This window comes from Oreochromis niloticus, linkage group LG13, assembly GCF_001858045.2.
Source record: "Oreochromis niloticus isolate F11D_XX linkage group LG13, O_niloticus_UMD_NMBU, whole genome shotgun sequence".
NCBI classification, from domain to species: Eukaryota; Metazoa; Chordata; class Actinopteri; order Cichliformes; family Cichlidae; genus Oreochromis; species Oreochromis niloticus.
In genome coordinates this window covers 13,949,822-13,970,182 of record NC_031978.2, presented here as the reverse complement: position 1 = coordinate 13,970,182, position 20,361 = coordinate 13,949,822, and the positions used below count along the sequence as shown (strand labels likewise).

The 20,361-nt window shown below is 38.3% G+C and overlaps 1 protein-coding gene and 2 long non-coding RNA genes across 4 annotated transcripts in view; 2 read left to right on the top strand and 1 right to left on the bottom strand.

The window, feature by feature from the left end:
• The window catches only part of adam12b (ADAM metallopeptidase domain 12b), an 88,505-nt gene extending 79,475 nt beyond the window's left edge, over positions 1-9,030 (top strand). For both annotated transcript variants that reach the window (XM_005474247.4, XM_005474248.4), the window contains exons 22-23: positions 4,483-4,658; positions 7,040-9,030. In XM_005474247.4, the coding sequence (XP_005474304.1) occupies positions 4,483-4,658; positions 7,040-7,091 (228 nt within the window). In that variant the 3' untranslated portion in view covers positions 7,092-9,030. The remainder of the gene's footprint in view (positions 1-4,482; positions 4,659-7,039) is intronic.
• A 7,528-nt stretch (positions 9,031-16,558) lies between these two features.
• On the top strand, positions 16,559-17,857 carry LOC106098257 (uncharacterized). Its single transcript, XR_001224412.3, has 4 exons — positions 16,559-16,615; positions 17,225-17,309; positions 17,406-17,539; positions 17,681-17,857. It is a non-coding gene; the product is annotated as an uncharacterized LOC106098257 (long non-coding RNA).
• Positions 17,858-18,229: 372 nt separating this feature from the next.
• Positions 18,230-18,990, bottom strand: LOC109204772 (uncharacterized). The gene is made up of 2 exons (XR_002064263.1): positions 18,933-18,990; positions 18,230-18,650 (listed from the first exon to the last, which is right to left on the bottom strand). It is a non-coding gene; the product is annotated as an uncharacterized LOC109204772 (long non-coding RNA).
• Between the last annotated feature and the right edge of the window lie 1,371 nt (positions 18,991-20,361).

Sequence of the window (20,361 nt, the reverse complement as noted above, 5' to 3'; positions counted from 1 at the left end):
TGTCCATGTTAAGCTTTGCAGCATATTACCCTTGATTGCAATGACTGTGTGCCAACTAAAGATGTACTTTAGCTGAAAGGCCACTGTTTGCTCTATAAATTGGCTGCTCACTGCCTGCCAAAACAGTGAAATCCCGCTACCTGCTAATATCTGTTAGCTCATTTCATTGCAATGAAACAGATGGGCGAAGTAGAGATGGCACATGTGGGTCAGAAACAGAAGACAGGGTTCTGTTGACATTTAATAGCAGGCCAACAAGGACGAACAAGACATCAGTCCTTAAAGAGAAAGCGTTTAACAAGTTTATTGTAAGACTTGACACAAACCCCAACCCCCGCTCTCTGTGCCAGTATGTCTTATTTTAAACAGCGCTTTCTCTTGCTGTCTTTCTCTTTGTGCCGACCGCACCCCATTAATATCAAGGTGTTTCCAGGGCAATAAATTCTATCCCACGTTTGTTGCGATGAAAACAAAACTGCGTGGGACCTGTTTGTTTTTATCTAGTCTTGCTGAAGGAAAAATACAAATCAGATACCCGTAGAGTCCAATAAATATGAAGCAGATCAGTTTGTGGCACTGCACAAGCAGACTGCAACGTCACACTGGCGAGGAGTGAAAATCGTGCCTTTCCAAAATGTCATCTTTTCAGGAACCTAGAAAAATAGTTTTGTTTTTGGCAAGACGACCGCGCATTTTTCAGTTCCTCCGGTGGGTTTTGAAAGGTGCTTGTAGGCTCAGGGCTCATAGATCTTTCTCAAGCCACAGAGGACGGCGCAATCCTTCATTGTGAATTAAGACATGTGAACACCACCAAGTTTCCAGTTACAGTTTGAGGTTTTCTGCCAAGAGTGGTATTACAATGCACATGGGTCTTGGATTAATCTTGCATTAGAGTGGATGCATCTGTCTATTTACATCTTAGTTTTTTCTTCTTTTCCCTGGAAAACAGCCTGATTTTCTTCCCTTAAAGAGTTGGTCTTCACTTAAACTTAACTTCATATAGAGGCTTGGCACTAGTGGAACGACACTCACAGGAAAGGACACAGTGGGTGATACACAATGTTGACACAGATATCTCAAACTGGATCACATAAAAATCCCACTGTATACACGTTATTACCACAAACACTTAATAATTAAGGAAATTCAATTCAATTTTATTTATACAGCCCCAAATCACAACAAAAGTCGCCTAAAGGCACTTTATATTGTAAGGTAGACCCTACAATAATACATACAGAGAAAAACCCAACAATCATATGACCCCCTATGAGCAACCACTACTGCTTGCTCAAAGTGACCTGCTTTGGCCACAAAGGAGTTAAATTTGAAGCACGTAAAAAAAGTGCACCTTTCACACAGGACTCTATGCAGTCCTGTGAAAATTTAAGTATACTATTACTGCTTCCACGAGAATTAAGCCGGTAAGTAGAAGCCAGGTGTTGCTATTCAAATGCACTTGATTATGCACAGAAGTGATAATCCCAGCAAATTCACCCCAAGTTCAGACCATGCAAAGCTCAGAGTAACTGCAAAAAAGTGCAAGAGCTGCATCTCAGACTCTACAGACCTCAGTTAGGATGTTAAATTTCATGAGATTATAATTAGTAAAAGACTGAACAAGTACAGTTTGTTTGGAAGGGCTGCCAAGACAAAGCCTTGCATCTGAACAAACAACAAGACTGCAGCAACAACGTCCTTTGGATAGACCAGACCAAACAGGCGATGTTTGGCCATGATAGCTCGCCCCATGTTAGGCAAAAACCAAACACAGCATTGATTTGGGCTTGTTCTGCAGCCACGTGACCTGTGCTCCTTCCAGTCACTGAGTCAACCATGAATTAGTCTGTATACCAAAGTACCGTGGACTCAAATACGAGGCTATCTGTCTGTCGGCTTAAGCTTGGCCAGGTCATAAAACAGGAAAATAATCCCGAGCACAGCAGCAGAATGCCCGAAAAGGAAAAAGTTAAAGTGCTGCAGTGATCCGGTCAAAGTCCAGACCCTTAGGCTGAATGAAATACTGCAGTTGCCTTGAAGAAGTGAAGCAACATTGTTAGGAAGAGTGGGCCAGAATTCCTCCACAATGTGACAGATTGATAAATTCACACAGATAACTTCACTTAATTCTTGCTAAAGGTGGTTCTATAAGCTTTTGAGCCATAGGGTGTGTTTTTCACAGGACTGCATGATGTCCTATGAAGACCTCTTTCACATGACTGTCTTTAACAACATGCAGTAAATGAAAAGAGCTCTTCTTGTTCTAACTGCCTCTTGCAGACACGACTCTTGTTGTGGCTGAGCAGATGTCAGTAAAGCTGTTGTAAAGCTTTTATTTTGGACTGCTGGTTGGAAAAGACTGGCAAGGAAAATTGTTAGGAGGATTTTATTTATTTTCTGACATTTTATGGACCAGCTTCATTTCTTGTTTTATCCAGAAATTAAACTGCAGATTATTCTGCCAGAAAATGAAAACATTTGTTATTTGCTGCTGTAATATTAGTTTCCCCTTGCTTATTTCAACCTGCAGCAACACACAAACATACACTCCATGGACAAAGTGCAGGGTGAGTAAGAATAGACACACGATTTTTGGAGCTTGCCTGCATAGATTTACATCCACTCAATCATCAACACTAGACAAGGTAAGGTCTGAGTCATAGCTCCATTTAAGGTGGATGGGATTGAGGTCAGGGACTGATACACAGGCTAGTCAGTTCTCACACACAAAACTATTCACATCATTTTTATGGATCGTGTGTTCCCCTCAATCATGCCATAAACTTTGTGGGGGTTTTTTCTATTATATAAACATTCACTGGATATTTTATTAGGTTCATCTTGCTAGTACCAGGTTAGGCCCCCTTTTGCCTTCACAACTACCTTTATGGTAGTTGTGCTGGAAACACTCAGAGCTTATGGACCGCATTGACATGTTAGCATAAATTTACTGGAGCAGCTTTTCTATTCAAGGCCATTTGTCAGGTTCATGAAACCAGTTTAAGCTGATTTGAGCTTTGTGACATGCTGGAAGCAGCCATCAAATGATGTTACACTGTTGTCATAAAGGGATGAACATGGTGAGCAACAATACTCAGGTAGGCTATGCTGTTAAAACAAAGCCCAGCTGCAGCACACCACCAGCAGCAGCCCGAATTTTTGATACAGGGCAGGATGCAGCGACACTTTGTCTTGTTTATACTAATTTCTGGATCCCATGCAAATGTCACAGCATAAATTGAGACACATCAAACCAGACAGACCTTTTTCAGTCTTCTAATCCAGTCCAGTTTTGGTGAGGCAGTGCAAATTGCACCCTCAGTTTCCTGTCCTTGGCTAACAGGAGTGGTACCCAGTCTGGTCTTCTCCTGCTCTAGCCCATCTGCTTCAGGTTCTAGATGTTGTTTGTTCAGAGATGCACCTTGGTTGTAACTTGTGAGATATTGTTGCCTTCCTGTCAGCTCGAAGGAGTCTGGCCATTTTCCTCTGACCTCTGAAATCAACAATCACCCAGCTGCTTTTTTTTTTTGGGACTAATCTCTGTAAACCGTAGACATGTTTGCGTGGGAAAATGCCAGCAGATGAGCAGTTTCTGAAATATTCAGACCACCCTGTCTGAAACCAAAAATCAAAGTTACTTAAATCGCCTTTCTTCCTCATTCTGATGCTCAGTTTAAACTTTAACTGTGTCTGGTGAGTTTAAAGTATCACTGCATTTGAATTTCTTTATTGCAATTTATGTAAAAAAAAATGAAAAAACGCATACATGCAGTTAAATAATAATGAATATCGGTTTAGTGTTGCCATGAAAGATTGTCACATTTCAGGCGCCTGGGTTGCGCAGCAGTGAACACACAGGTTTATAACTCTTGCATGTAGATGTGACAAACTCGGTCACATCTTGGCTGCATTCATGAATGTTTTAAACCATCCAGCTTTCCAAGTCTTATCCATGCATGATGTGGGGATTTTTTTTTCCTCTGCGTGCAGATTACTTAAAGTTTGCTCATGTAAACCTGCGTGTGTGTGCCATGGCGTGGGCAGTTGTGGGAAGGTTTTGTGCATGTCCGTTTGTGTGTGTGTGTGTGTGTGTGATAGCAGCCAGGCAGCTGGTAGCAGATGTTTATCAACTGCACGCTTCCTCTGTGTAGATTAGTACCACATGATGACACCTCATCCAGATAACCTTCTACACTCTCACAGCACTGCCACAGAGGTGGTGGAGACGAGCAGGGGGAGGTTTGGGATTCATCTCATGTTAGCTGTGGGAATTCAGAGGAGATACTGATAACACAGTGCCCTCTAGTGAAACGCATTTGCGTCTGTGTTCAGATAGCTGCTGCACAACTAATCCATACTGAAAAAAAGCTTAGAAGGTCACTTGCTCTGTGCACTGTGACTCAAGATAAGATTGATGTGCTTTGTGGTGTTTTTTAAATTCATACATGAACAAAATTTTTACTTTTTATGTTCTTTTTACAGGACTTTGAGAAGCCCAGTCCACCCCAGAAGCCCCTACCTGCAGACCCACTAGGGAGGAGCTCTCGACTGGGTCACAGTGCCGCAACAGCAGGGGGGCACATCCCCGGGAAAGCAGCCCTACCCATACCTATCCCCACTGTGCCAAGGCCTCCACCCTCCATCCCTTTACCCAGCAGGTCTGTGCAGCATGACAAAAAAATACACTACTTAAAAGCCCTTTTCAGACATCTTCATCTCTCTGTTAAATTGATGGCTTTTTTTTGTCACTTAGTTTTTCGTAGTTTATTTAAAGAGACTTAATTCTTGTGTGACATTTTACACCTAAGAAGAAGCCGTAGCAGTTTGGAAAAAGAGTAATGTCATCTCTTCTGTCACAGGCTGCATCACTAATGGAGTTCAAGTTATTTTGTGATTAAAGGCTAATTAATGATTGTCGTGAGCGCGAGGGACGCTCATTTACTTGTGAATCTTTTGATAAATTTGTTCACCAACCTCATCATTTTCAACTCTCACAACACTCATTAAATTCGGCTTTGCTGACGCGCTCTGTGTGAAGTATGCTGTTGGATATTCATAACTTCCTCCTTATAGTTGGGAGTGCTAGCCTGGCTATTACGGGGGTTATACAAGGATTATTGCCTCTTCTGTCCCAAAGCATGAGGGCAAATAAAAAATAGTTTTTCGCTGCATAAACTTTTCGCATTTGCGATGCTTGCTGGTTTACGAAACCACTTTTATTATCGCTGTACACAAAAGCAGTGAAGTGGAGGATTTGATATGCTGAAGCAAACAAAGCATGCTTTTAAAGCAACAGCATTAAATTTCGGCGTACGTCGCCATCACGCAGAATGCATAACTGTCTGTAAACCATCCGTTTGGTTTTATTAATTCCTCTGGATTACTTATAGTTAGACCCATAGTTTACTAGTAAAAGTCATATTTCTTTCAGTTTTGCCTCTGAAAACCACCACACTGGAATTTAAATCAAACAATCACTGTTTTATTGAAGTGCAGCCTTTAAACTTTCATTTAACTTACTGACATTTTTAGACACATTTTGAGAGACTCAAAATTAATTGGATAAACTGACATAATTTTAAATATAAGGAAAGTTTTTAATAATCTGATGAAAAGCCTTTGCAGTCAATGATTGTCTTAAGTCTAATATCGCCAGGCTTGTACTGCAGCTGGCTTCAGTTGCTTCTTGTTTGTGGCTTTCTCTTCCTCCAGTTTAATAACTGAAAAGCATACTCTGTTGGGTTGGGATCAGGTGACTGAGCTGGCTGTTGAATAGAAGAAGAAGAATGTCCCATTTCCTTTCCCCTGAGAAACTCTTGGGAGTCTTTTGGAGTATGCTTTGGGCCATTATCCATTTGCACTGTGAAGCACTGTCCAATCTGGCTGAGTCTGAGCAGAGAGTATAGCCTTGAACACTTCAGAATTCATCCTGCTATTTCTATCGGCAGTCACATCATCAATAAACGCGAGTCTTATATGTTTCTTTTCATTTCGATCAAAGACTCTTTTTTTAACTTTGCAGATTCTTATATTTTTTCAAGCAAAGTCTAATCTCTCCTTCTTGTTGTAAACTCTATATTTCTATTCATGAAGGCATCTCTTGATTGTACAGCGATGCTGAGTTTGTGTTGGTTTAGTGTTACTGAGCTCTGAGTACCCCAGATTGTTTATTTGGCGACTTGTAAAGCTTTTGTTCTCTCACTGATAGATTTGTTTTGTTTTTTAACCTAGTGATGGCCTGCTTCACTTAAACTGACGTCTCTTTGGGCCTCATATTTAAAATTACAGTGGAAAAGTATAAAATATAAATTGAAAACTTTGAATTGGCTTCAGATATTATGCCTGCTTCACTTGTCACAAAACAACCAGGGAACAAGACGTGGCCAGACAACTGCCTGTCAAGTCAACTGTCTAGTGCTTATCGAGTGCATAGTTGATTTAAAATAATCTTTGGTGCTGTACAGAGGCAAAACTACAAAAACTGTAAAAACTGTGTCTTTATTCAAAACTTATAGACCTAAATATACTTCTTGTCTCCAATCCAGTAAAAAATAATGCCATTATCTCTTTCTGAGTGATGTCATTTTCGACAATGAGATTATTCTTCTTTTGCCGAGTTACATTTTCACAGTCAGTCCAGTTTCCAGTGGTGACCACTTTAGTTACTGGAAACGATACCCTACAAAACAAAAGCGCTATCCTGTTCCTGTGTGGGCTGTGCAATCCAGGCTCCGTTTCTCAAGCAGATTTCACACCTGGTGGTGAGCTGAAGTGCACAGTGAGAGACGCTTAAAGAGAACCTAATGGTGTCATTCATCTCTCCGTGTATCTATTATTGATAAGCTGAAGCAAAGATGTTTTCCATTTGACTTCTCTCTGAGTTTAGAGATCCATTCAAACTGGACAGATTATCATCATGTTTTAGATAATATACATTTTCAGAAATGAGACCAACCTGTCTGAAAGGAGATATTTATGCAGTTACTTATTATTACCATTGTAATGTTGTAATCTATTTGTGTTTGTGTTCACTCCTCAGACCTGCACCGGCACTGCCATACAGACCACCAAAGACTCAAAAGGACTGTTGAGCTCTCAACTTCACGGACATGTAGATCTCCGACTAATAGATGGAGACTTTCTTAATTTGCACTAATTGCTGAGACTCTGTTAGACCTTTGGGACAGTTGGAAGTGTCACAGAGTTCCCAGTAAAAACGGGGGCTAACATCAAACCTTGATGCTACGCCTCTAAAAGGTGCTTTGTCATCCTTGCTCAGGTACCAGTGAACTATTTATCTATTTAACTATTTAACTAGGATACTACCGGTTTGTGCAAAGAGGACTCTGATGAGGGATGATTCTCCTCGTGGGAAACTCGAGGAAAAGACGAACACGAGGCGTCATTACGGACACTTCGTTTTTGCATTCTGTGATTGTTTTTATACATTTTCTTCTAAACAAAATGCTGAAATATAAAGTCTTTTTTATAACTCGTCACGTTGCTTGAATAATCGAAGTGCAAAACATTTTGTTTTTTGACTTGGATGATGATAAATGGAAATAGAGGACGAGTCAGTAAGTAGTCCACATAGCTGGTGGCCCTTGGCGCAATGTTATTTCTCTGTTTTTTTCATTTTTATTACGTTCTGAACACCAAATAGGTCCTCTATGTCCTTGTTGCCTCAGTGCTAAAAAAAATACGTATTACTCAAATCTCCTCTTTTTGTGAAAATACGGCTATTTTCTTCATGAATCATCTAAACGCTGGATGAAAAGAATTTGATTCCCTTTTAAGACGTAGACTACATTTTTATTGTGGCATTAATCCGCTCCCTTTACAGTCTGTGCACCAGGCTCTTTTATTCCTTATAAGTTCATTTTTGCAGGAAAGTACAAAGAGAAAAAGTAATTTTCACACACCTCAGCCTGCCTCTGACATACTGCTCGGGGCATGCGTTGGACTCTAGACATGTTTTCTCCTGATACTGGCAAGTGCTGTGGAGTGTCAACAGACTTGACAGACTGACTGTGTTCCAGAGAATTACACCAACACCGAATAATTCAACATCAATACTGGCGTTTGTATGTTTAACGTTTGCGCTCGCCTCGTCCTTGAGAGGGCGAGCCAGGCCGGATGACTTCAGCGCCACGAGCTTTCCAGCGAGATGTTTTACCGTATCCGTCCTGTTCTTTTTGTTTCTTTCACAACATTCCTTTTGGAGTTTCTATGACTTCACTGTTGTCGAACGCCGAGCTCACTCACGCATTCACAGCGGCGCTCATTGCACCCCAGAGCTTGAGTCAGGCTCTTTTTCTTTTCTTTTTTTCTGTGTTATTTGTTGACTTGAGGGATTCAATTGTTAACTTCACAGCGCAACGTGTCAGTGTTTGCATAAGGCATTTTGTACTTGCAGTGTATCCGAATGCAGTGCTTGTTCTGTCACAGCTGCAGAATGACTGAAGCCAGTCACGCCCTGCATACCTGCATTGTGTTTTTGTAGTATCTAAATGATGCTTTATTTCCCTTGTTTTGGATGTGTTCAACAGAGTCACCGCTCTGCTGGAAAATATGTCTTATTGCTGTGTCAATTAGCTGTTCAATGTTTATGCCATCTGTAAAAACCTAAATGTACTGTGTTTATTAAATTTTAAGTGTAACATGTTTAAAAACCATTGTAAGGTGTAAATGTCAATTTTTCTTATTTTTCTTTTGTTGTTTTCTTCTTCTTTTTTTTTAAGCACAGAAATGTAAAGAACTGCTTTGAGACGTTGCCCCTATTACATTAGGAGGTGAAAACATGATGTTGGATGATTTCCAACGTTTTAAAAGAATGACAAAGGTGTCAGGATTACATTTAAGCTGTGAGAAGACATCAGAGCCAATTAAATGTCCCCTGTTTACAAGACGGTGTTTTAATTTCATTCATACTTTGATTTATGACTATAAGAATGCAACCCACCACATTAAAATCCATAAAGAAGTCACCGTGACCAATAAGGATGATGCAATAAACTGATTGACCAACTAGCAACTGAACTGCCTTTACTTTTCATGGTGTCGATTCAACAAGATGCTGTAAACATTCCTCAGGTATTCTGATCCATATTGACATGATAGCGTCGAACAGTTGCTGCAGATTTGTCTGCTGAACATCCACAACATTAATCTCCTGTTCCACCACTTAAAGGTGCTCTATTGGACTGAGACCGTGGTACCTGTGGAGGCCGTTTGAGTACACTGAACTCACTGTCAGGTTCAAGAAACCACTTTGAGATGATGTGAGCTTAACATGGCATGGCGCATTAACCTGCTGGGAGCAGCCATCAGAAGACAGAGGTCATAAAGGCAACAGCAATACTCAGGCAGGCTGTGGCATTTGGGACCCAAAGTGTGCCAAGACATTAAACCTCCACCAGCAGCAGTCTGAAGGGGTCATATGAGGCAGGATGGATCCATGTTTTCATGTTGTTTATGCCAAATTATGTTCCTACCATCCAAATGTCACAGCAGAAATTACAAGACTCATTAGAACAGGAAACGTTTTGCCATTTTTCTACTATTGTACAATTTTGGTGAGTCTGTGTAAACTGTAGCCTCAGTTTCCTGTTCTGAGCTGACAGGCGTGGTAACCGGTGTTCTACTGCTATAGCCTATCTGCTTTATAAGGAGATGTTCTTCTGCAAATCTTGGTTGTAACCAAGTTAGTTTTAAAGCTAAAACTAGATGTGAAAAAAACATTTTAGTTAGATAAAATAAAAATACAAACTAGACTTGAACAGCCAAGTTTGTGAATGCAATAACTTGAGAACAAAGCGACGTAGGAGTTTGAATCTGATACCATGGATGGTATCTGCTAAAAACCTCTGACAAGTTTGAATTTCGTTTGGTTTAAAAGGTCAGAAATCACATTTTCTGAAAACTGATGTAGGATTTTGAAATCGATACCATAGGTGTATCTATTTTTCAGTATACTAAAAAAAATATGTAATTTTTTTTTACAGTTATTGCAGCTTGCCCGATGAGCCTTTAATGGATGTGTTTATTGAGATTCTGAACGTGTACAAGACTGTGAGTGAACTGCTTTCAGAAAGTTCTTTGTTTTTATTGCAGTAACTGTACTGATATTCCCAAATCTTGCCCCTGACATATGCCCTGCTTACAATACTAATTAAAAAAGACAAACTAAACATTTTCAACACCCAAAGCTAAAATTAAACTTTTTTTCATTAGTCATGATGATTTTTAAAAAATGGTGGTAACAAGCGTTTATTTGAGTTGCTCTTGTCGTCATTTCGACCTCAAAGCAATCTGTGAACAAAATATATTTTCTCTTTTCTGCACCATTGTGTGGGAAACTCCTCGTAAATCATCGATTTCTGGAATACTCAGGCCGGCACTAAAAAGCATCACCTTTCTGATGCTCAGTGTAAACTTCTGGAGGTCATTTTTACCATATCTGCACACCTAAATGCACTGAGTTGTTGCCATGCGATTCACTGATTAGATATCTGCGTTAGAGAGCCCTTGAACAGGTGAACCACTAAAGTGGCTGAATATATTACTCTGATGAAAGCAGCAAATATGAAAAGAAAGACATCAAATGTCCTTTCTTTTATTTTTCGTTCTATTAAGCAGAAATCTATTAGCAGGGTTTCTTTGTGTCACTTAAAGGAGCGAGACTGAGATATGGCTCATTTTCTCAGTGACGTCTTTTATGCAGGTCTGTCAGTTACCTCATGAAGTCCTCCACTGCTTCAGCAGTTGATCTTAGTTGTTCAACAGTGCCACCTGCTGGAAAACATGGCTCATTACAACAACTGCAGCGCCTCCCTCTCTGGGGTTCAGCTCGTTACTTGCCATAATGTGCTCGAACTACAGGCTGAAGCTGATTAAAGGTCAGCTCCCCCAGCACTTGTTAACACCACTAGCACTGGTAAAGCATACAAAAACAGGAAAACCTCAGAGATTGAAGCTGCCCTTAGACTAAACTAAATCATCATATAATCCACGTCAGAGTCTATATACTATGATATCACATCATGAAATTTTTAAAATAGAGACATTCACTTAATTTTAATATTTTCCCTTTCTTTATAGTTTGAGAAGATCATATTTTTATAACTCTTTTTGAACTGTTTTATGTTTGGACATTGCTTTAATTCCATAATTCCATATACTACAGCCTGTACATACCTATAGTTATAGAATATTCACAACATACTTCATACCGTGTACATTATAACATACCACAATAGACCCATTTCTGTAATATACTTGCATATCTATATTATTGCTAATATATATTGTAATATATCTATATCACTAAAGCACTTCTGGATGGATGCAAACTGCATTTCGTTGCCCTGTACCTGTGACATGTGCAATGACAATAAAGTTGAATTCTATTCTAATTCTATTCTATTCTATATTCAAACTGTTCCACAGTTTCACCCCATGAACAGAAACACAAAAGCCTTTTCTTGTAGTTCGTACCTTCCCTGTTTTGAAGTTACAAAAACCCCTTAAATTATAACTTCCTTCTTTCATAAAAAACATACTGAGAATATTAGCTGGCAGTTCTTTATTTTTTGCTTTGAATAGAATTTGTGCTGTTTGGAATTTCACTAAATCGGCAATTTTCTATATTTCAGACTGCAAAAATAGTGAGTTTGTATGTTCCCTATAACCTACATTGTGGATGATTCAAATTGCTTTTTTTGAAGAGTAAAAAGTGAATGTAATGTCGTTATATAGTTGTTGCCCCAGACCTCTGCACAATAGCTTAAGTATGGTGAAACCAGTGAACAGTAGAGAATATGAAGTGATGTTCTGTCGAATACCTGTTTTGCCTTGTTTAGTATTGCAATGCTACGTGATACTTTGGAATGAATATATCTTACGTGAGCTCTCCAGTTAAGTTTTTCATCTATTATTACCCCCAGAAATTTATTTTCACTGACTCTTTCAATATCAACACCATTTATTTGAATCTTAGCATTTGTATTTAAACTACTGTTTCCAAATAACATAAGTTTAGATTTATTCAAATTTAATGATAATTTGTTTTTATCAAGCCAGAACTTCACTTTACCTATTTCATTAGTCATATCCTCCAATAAATTCTGCAGATCATCACCAGAGAAAAAAAAGTTTGTATCGTCAGCAAAGAGTACCATTTTTAATACTTTAACGACATCTGTAAAGTGTCCAATGTATAAGTTGAAGAATTTTGGACCCAAAACTGATTTTTGGGGTACACCACAAGCAATGTCCATACATAAGGAGCAACCACCATTTAATTTCACAAACTACATCATGATATATTAATAAGAAAACTGGAACGTTATAGTGTCAGAGGGGTAGTTTTAGATTGGGTCCGGAGTTATTTAATAGACAGGAAGCATAGCGTCAAATGCCTTTGTCAAGTCTATGAATAACCCAGCCACATATTGCTTTTTGTCTATGGAATTTGTGATGTATTCTATTGAATCTAATAGTGCCAATAATGTTGATCTGCTTGATCTGAATCCGTACTAACTCTCAGTGAGTAGTTTATGATTATCTATAAATTTTTCCAGTCGGTTGTTAAACAGTTTTTCAATATTTTTTGAGAATTGAGGTAGTAAAGAGACAGGCCTGTAGTTTGTGAATTGGTGTTTGTTGCCAGATTTGTATAGAGGTATAACTTTTGCTATTTTCATTCTGTCTGGAAATTGACCAGTTCGAAATGATAAATTACAGATGTATGTAAACGGTTTTATTATAGCCTCAATGACTCTTTTAACCACTATCATATCAATATCATTACAATCCAAAGATTTCTGATTTTTACATTTTTTGACCATTTCAAAAACTTCATTTTCATCAATGGCTGTGAGAAACATAGAATATGGATTTCTGTCTATCAGTGTATCCAGTTTTTCCTGTGCTTCCCCAGGATCAGTGATTGTTCTTGCTAAATTTGGTCCAGCAGTTACAAAGAATTCATTGAGACCATTTGCCACAACATCCATATTGTATTCTTCATGGTCATTACAAATGAAATACTTAGGATAGTTCTTTTGTCCAGCCCCACATTTTATAACACTGTTCAGTATTTCCCGTAATCTTTTAATATTATTTCTATTTATATGTAATTGCTTCATATAGTATTCCTTTTTACTATATCTAAGTATATTAGTTAACCTATTTTTATATCTTTTGTATCTGATTTCTGCATCTTTAGTTCTCTTTCTTAAGAAATCTCTGTATAGAGCATTTTTCTTTATACATGCATTTTGCAGACCTTTTGTTGTCCATGGACAGTCCATATATTTATGTTTCCTACTATATGGACAGTTGGTATTGTACAATAATGTAAATATTCTAAGGAATTCATTATACGCACTATTAACGTCATGTTCCTGATATACTTCACCCCAGTTCTGTTTCAATAAATCTTTTTTAAATGCATTCATTCTTTCTTCTGCTCTTACTCGTCTGTACTCTTTTTTACTGTCCATTTTATTGATCTTGTAATTTGTATCATAGATTGTAAAAATTGGAAGATGGTCACTTATGTCGTTAATCAGGAGTCCACTTACAGTCTTATTTTCAATGTCATTTGTAAAAATGTTGTCTATGAGAGTTGCACAATGTGATGTGATCCTGGTAGGTCTAGTAATTTTAGGGAATAGGTTCATACAGTACATTGTGTTTATAAATTCGTCAGTGGTTTTATGTTTATTTGGGTTTAGCAAATCAATATTGAGCTCTCCACAAATGAGAACTTTTTTGTGAGCTATTTCAATAAATGTTTCTTCTATCCAGTCTTTAAATGTCCCAATACTACCTGGAGCTCTGTATATACAGCTAATGGTTACATTTTTACTTTTTTCTTTACAAATTTCAACTATAATACATTCCAGTACATTATCAATCACCATCGTCATCTTATCCACCATATTAAATTTCAAGGATTTGTCCACATACAAGGTCACTCCTCCTCCTCCAGTACTTTAGCTGTCAGTGGTCTTTCATGCCAAGTAACTAGCATGGCAAAATCAGTAAATCTATGTGGTAGTTTAATTTTGCTTGGTCATCTTAATGTTGGGCTCCTCCATTTGCATTAGGATCTTTCATATGAAGTGCTCCAGTAAACAGTTATTATATGTGGGTTTCAGTCAGTAATCAAGGTGGTTGTTAAGAAATATTATCATTAATGTTCATGATACGTACCAGAATGAGGTTTGGTATAAAATGTTAGCAGGGCTGAGACTAGCTTCTTTACCACCTGTTAGAAGATGTGGCCTCAAATCCTCCTCAAACACTAATGTGAAGAAAAAAGAGGAAAGGTGAAAAGGGAAGGAAAGATTATTCTGAATACCAAATGACTGTTTTTCGTAATAGAAACTTATTTTTGAGTTCGGATGTGGTTTGACATTTTGTGTGTTTGTTTGCAGATTGTAGTCATTTTCTTGCAAAGAAAGAAAGAGATACGAGGTTTTGAGTCAGGGGAATTCCCTGTTGGGTTGCCTCATACCTCTGTGAAAATGGTGAGAGGGGCTAAAACATCAATATCAGATAAATGTTTTGACTTCATGTTTGCCTCTTTGAGTCCTGTGTTTGGGTCCTTGTTACCTGCCTTCACACAGCAATCCATGACAGAATTGCTTAAACAGCACTTTGTTTAAGCAAAAACAAAGGGCTGTTGACTGCCGCATTTATTTGTCTGTAAAATTTCAGATCTGTGTCAGAGATTATCCCAAGGTTCCTAGCCTGTGTTTTAAGGAGTTATAAAACTCCCAGGTTATTCTTCAGCTTCTTCAGTTAATAGTTAAGAGCCAAAGAATATGATCTCTGTTTTGGACTCCTTTAACTATAATAAAATGCAGATTATTGTTACTGCAGTTCAGCATTTACATATCTGTCAGGTCAAGTTCTTGTTAAAATCAACTGTTTTAAATTGTGAAATAGATTTTAGCTGAAAACCATTTCCAGACTCTGGCCATATGTTTGAGATAAAGTCCAAATACTATATGTGATTTTATATATAATGCAAATAAGAATCTAAACACATAGAGAACCTAAAACTTCAGCACTGTCCATTTAAACATGGATGCAAAACACTAAATCTGAACAAACACATTTAGTTTTTTATCCTGTTTTTAATACAGTTTAAATGTCAGTGTGTTTCACATGCAAACGCAGCTACTGCTAATGCATTAATATACATAACACGCTGTGTTTTTGTATGTGTTGCTGTGCACACTCAAAAATGCTGCATCCTGGAGGAAATGAGAGTTTGTACTTCAGTCAAAGAAAAAAAAGAATGAATAAAAACAGATAAAACTGAAAGAAAAACCCAGGAGGAGCCAGTTTCCACCGAACTGTATGTTTATAGGTATACTAGTAAATACAACCTTATTAATCAGCTGAATAATCGGATTAGAGGAAAGTAAAGCCTTAATGTTAAACATTTAGAAAGGAAGATCAACTTTCAGGAGTTCAAATGTTCGTCAGAAGAGTTTTGTATATTCAAGAGCTCGTCTCGATTTCTGGCAGTGACGTATTACAAAATTAAACTTTCCTTTTTGTTGTTGTTGTTGTTTGTTTTTGGGGGTTTTTCGGGCGGTTCAGGTGATACGCAAAGATGTCCCATGATGCTCCTTGTCAGTATATCAGATGGAATCAAATCAGCAGTTGCGAGCAGATCAGTCGCAAGTCAACCAGCAGGTAAGTCACTGACTGAAGTCGTTGACTGTTTTCTTAGTCTGTGTAAGTGGAAACACAGAGGACAAAATGAGGCAGGATGTGAAACATCTTCTGTTTTATCGCCTGTTTATAGGACTGCTTATTCTTGTTGCATTCGTTTATATGTATTTCTGTATGTGTTTGTGTGTGACTGCATGCACAAAAAAAGAGTGAAGAATCAGAGTGACATCTGTATCTTATCAGCCCCATGATTTTTTACTTTATTCATGTATACTTATCTGTGCAGGAGAATCAAGAAGCAGTCCGTACTGAAGTGAGTACAATCCTTCAACACTTTGAGTGACTAAACTTTGGAAACAAACCATCCCAGCGGTCTCTAAGGAAGAAAACTGACTACTTGAAGTATGGAGAGAAATAAGAAAACCCTTTCCTTGTTTATTCTGCTGCTACTGCTACTGGTCTGCAAAAGTGAGGAGTGTACCCGCCTTCCAAAGAGTTAGTCGTCTTCTTTTCCTCCCCTCTTGATTTATATTATATATCTAACTTTAAAATCTGTTTTTCGACATTTACTCATTTTCATTCCATCTCTCCTGTTTTAATTCTCACAGATCTCACTTGCTACAGTGACTACAATAAAATCATCACATGTTTGTGGAAAAGCAAATACGTGTCTGATGACACTGCATGCACGATAGATGCTCAATATAAATCTCGACGCCTGTAAGGACCTCAGTCACAAAGAGAAATCCTCAACACATAATACTCACATTACATAAATCACACCTGTCATCATGTGCACCAAAAAAAGATTAATACTGTTTTTCTCACTTCTTACAGCGCTTCCTGTGACCTAAAGCCTGTTGATGTCTCCAGACCAACCCTAAAGAAGTGCTCCCTGATCTTTGAAATTGAATACACTGTGAGTGTGTGAAAAAAATCTAATTGTTTTCAAGCCCCAGATATACAATCATATATCCTATATCTCAGTTTGTAGTCTAAGTAGTGATCGATGTTGGATTAATTTTAAAAACTGGTTAGCCAAATTATCAAGCACATATACCGCAGTTAATGAAAGAGAGAGAGGGGTCAGTGAGCAGGGATCTTTAAAAATTGTTTTTTTGCCAGAATCATGCTCTTTTACTTTTCCATGTTCTGTATTTGAAGTGAAGTTTAAGGTAATTGTAGCTTTTGTCCTGCTTCTTTTTAATGGCAAGAAAGTGAAATTGCAATGAAATCTGAAAATATAGAAAAAACCTTTTAAGTGAATCTATTAATTCTCGTTTTCTGCTTCTGATATTTTAATTTCTATTTTACTAGACTTTTGCCTGTTGAACAGTTCAACCTGCACCGCTTTACTCTTGTACTGAGCGGTGATACATGTACTCATTATCTGTCTTAAAGAAGCTTCATCTCTTCTCTCTTTATGGCTGCTCTGTTTATACCTACTCTGATGTCTGATTGGCTATTTGTGACTCCAATCTTTGACTTTAAATCAAATTTGAAATTTGACAAACATTTTTTTTTCTAGTTTCTGTCTTTCCATAAGTTGTCCCTTAATTTGAACTGCAACCAAATGAAGAGTGTAATTACTTCCTTCAAGCCATCCTGTCATAGTGAGTGTAATCTACAGTATAATATACTGGCTCTTTGTGATTTACAATGCGAGCTATTCATGGTGACCTAAAACAACTGTGTGTGTGATCTTGCAGTAAAGGTGAATCCTCCTGCGGAGCCAAAAGTCAACTTCACCTCTGTTTCCTGGTTGTCCCAAGTCCCCAAACATGAAAGGATCAGTTCATACACAAGTGTAGTGCAGTGGAAGAAGCAGGATCAGTCATGGAGTGTAAGTTTAGATTTTGTGACACAATGTGAACAAGTTTAAGGGTAAAGTAATCTTAAAAGTGCACATTTTAATGACAACCCTGTGGCTGTGTGAATCCAAGCAAGATTCATTCTCAACCCCGCGCTGCTTTCTGTGTGTCAGGATTGCGCTGTGCACAAAAAACGTGGCATTCAATGTGGGCAGGAGTGCAAGGCAGAGCTGGAGCCAGATTTGCTGATACGAGGCGAGAGGTACGAGGCACGCGTTCGTGTGCGGTCTATTTTTCAGCACCGCAAGGGAGCCTGGAGTGACTGGAGCCCCACTGCATCATGGGAGTCACCAGCTGGAAGAATAGAAAAAAGGCACCATGTGGAATTGCTATAAATTTTCACAGCACACATTGCAACCTGTACCCAGATATTTAAAATCACAGATGTACGGGATGTATGTAAAACTTAGGTTTTTGGTAGCACTTAATAATAATGTCCAGTGTTAAGAATTATTAATGTTTTAGTAAGGTATTAGCAAGTGTTTAATTCATACTAACAGTGAGTTACTATCAGTGATAGCTGTACATGGTGTAGCAGTAACAGATGTATAAATATATCTGTATTTAAAAATGACATACTGAGGAGGAGTAATTGTATATAAAACATGAATTACATACTGTTAGGTTCATTTTTGAGAGAGAGAAGACAAACATGCTCAAAGTGCATTGTTTTAAATTTATTAAGCATTTGAAGGCTCAAGTTAAAAAAACGGCTGCCGTGTCTCTTTGCTCACTCAGGAGAGCCAAACGAACAAAGAGCACCACACCCAAGTAGTATAGACTTTTATGGCGGGTCACAGAAACAGAATGTCAACATGACTGATGGAATCAGTTGAGGGTGGCCTTTGGTCTGATACTTTCGCACGTTTCTTCTTCTGCACCTCTCTGGATATCAGCCTTATATGGAGATGACCCTTTTGCAGGCAACACTCCCATTACCATGGCAACCACCTGTCGTTCTCCAGTCTGGCCTGTAGAGTTAAAGAAGGGGGTTGTCTTGTAGCTATCACAACCTCCATCCACATTCCTGTGAAGGGTCTTCCCCGTTTATGTCTGCCAGCATCAGAGTGAATCCAGACTATTCTACAACACATCGTGTGCAGTAAAGGATAAACAAATGTGTGTTGCTAATCATCAAGTATTAGCGTTAAAGATAAAAATTAATCCCAACAACACTTGTTATTACCTCAATAATGTTTAAAAGTGTGATATTATTATAAAGTTCTACCAAGTTTTTTAACTGTGACATTTTTTTTTTTGCGAGGGGGATTTGTTCTCCACCACAGTATGTTCATAATAAAAGAATCAAAAGATGATAAAAGAATGAACTTCCTGCTGCCCTGCGTCTGGCCTTCTCTGACCTACCTCTTTTTCCATCAAACATGTCAAACATGGGCTGTCCACCACAGCTGTAGCTGCTTATGCCATGGTTGCTAGGTAACAGAAACTTTTAGTAGAAATTAGTAATAAACCCTATACAGTAACCTAGTAATAACAGTAATAACAGTAATAACCCTATACATATCTCAGTGGATATGGGCCGAGTCAGTTTGCCACAGAATCTTTTGTCACCTACAAACAGACATAAATTCATATTAACTACTTACATTCAGGGTCCAGCCAGAACCTCATAAATCAGAAACAGAAATTAACCACAAATAGTTCTGCATTCACTTCAGGGCAGTGATTTATTTAGAAATATAACCATAATACAACCAGTTCAGTTGAGTCCCGTGTTCCAAGGAAATATTTTTCAGGTAAGTTGACTCATCAGTGCAGACTGTTGCTCCAAGCTGACTCTCTGCCTTTATAAATTAGAGGGCAGTTATTTACAACCCTTTCCCAACCTGCCAGCCTGCTTTGAGACAGGTGACCTCTCCAATCTCTAAAGTAGTTGCCTACAGTTGAGAGTGTTGGAGCTCAACCTCTGGGCAACCAGCTGGTCACAGGAACTAATTGCAATCGGTCACCAAATGCGAAACAGTTCACACAAATCACTGGACATCAAGGTTATTTCCTGGTTGCATGGAGGTTGCTGTCCTATTAAGTGACTGAACCATGAAGTGAACTTACTTTCTGTTTTGGAGGGGGGGGGCTGTCTAGCTCCTCAAATTTCCTTTTTTGTCTGACATATAACTTTTTTTCTTTTAATTTGGAAAGTTTAGACCTATTTAAATGTTGACTCCAGTGTTGATCTTTGTAGAAATGTAATTTCATGTATGTAAAATGTAGCTAAAATAATTATATGTGGTTTATTAAAGATTTTTTCAGTTGGTTGGTTGTTTGCCTTTCAAGAGGTTAAAGATTAAAGCCAAATGATTAATAGCAGTGATCCAAATCATTAGCCCCATATTTCAAAGATCTTTTTTTTAATATTTTATCTTAATAATTTGTAGTGCTTTTCCTTACAGTTAGTGCAGTTTTAACAATGTGAGACTGTAGATTTGACAGAAGTAGGGCTGACTGCTTACAGGTCTTCATTTGATGGCACTTTTGTTCATTTAATTTGAGTTGGATGACCACTGATGAAATCAATTTCTAAATTACACCACAGTTGATAAATAAATGCATTTTAAACTGTGCACAAGTTGTGATCTTTGTGTCGCAGCCAGATTTCATTGTAAACACCAGACCACTCTGAATCTCTGCCCACAGATCTGTGTTGTGTGTGTGTGTGTGTGTGTGTGTGTGTGTGTGTGTGTGTGTGTGTATGTGTATGTGTGTGTGTGTGTGTGTCTGTCATCTGTTGGTGTCCGCACTTCTGTGAGATTAGTGGCCACATGACAACACTGGG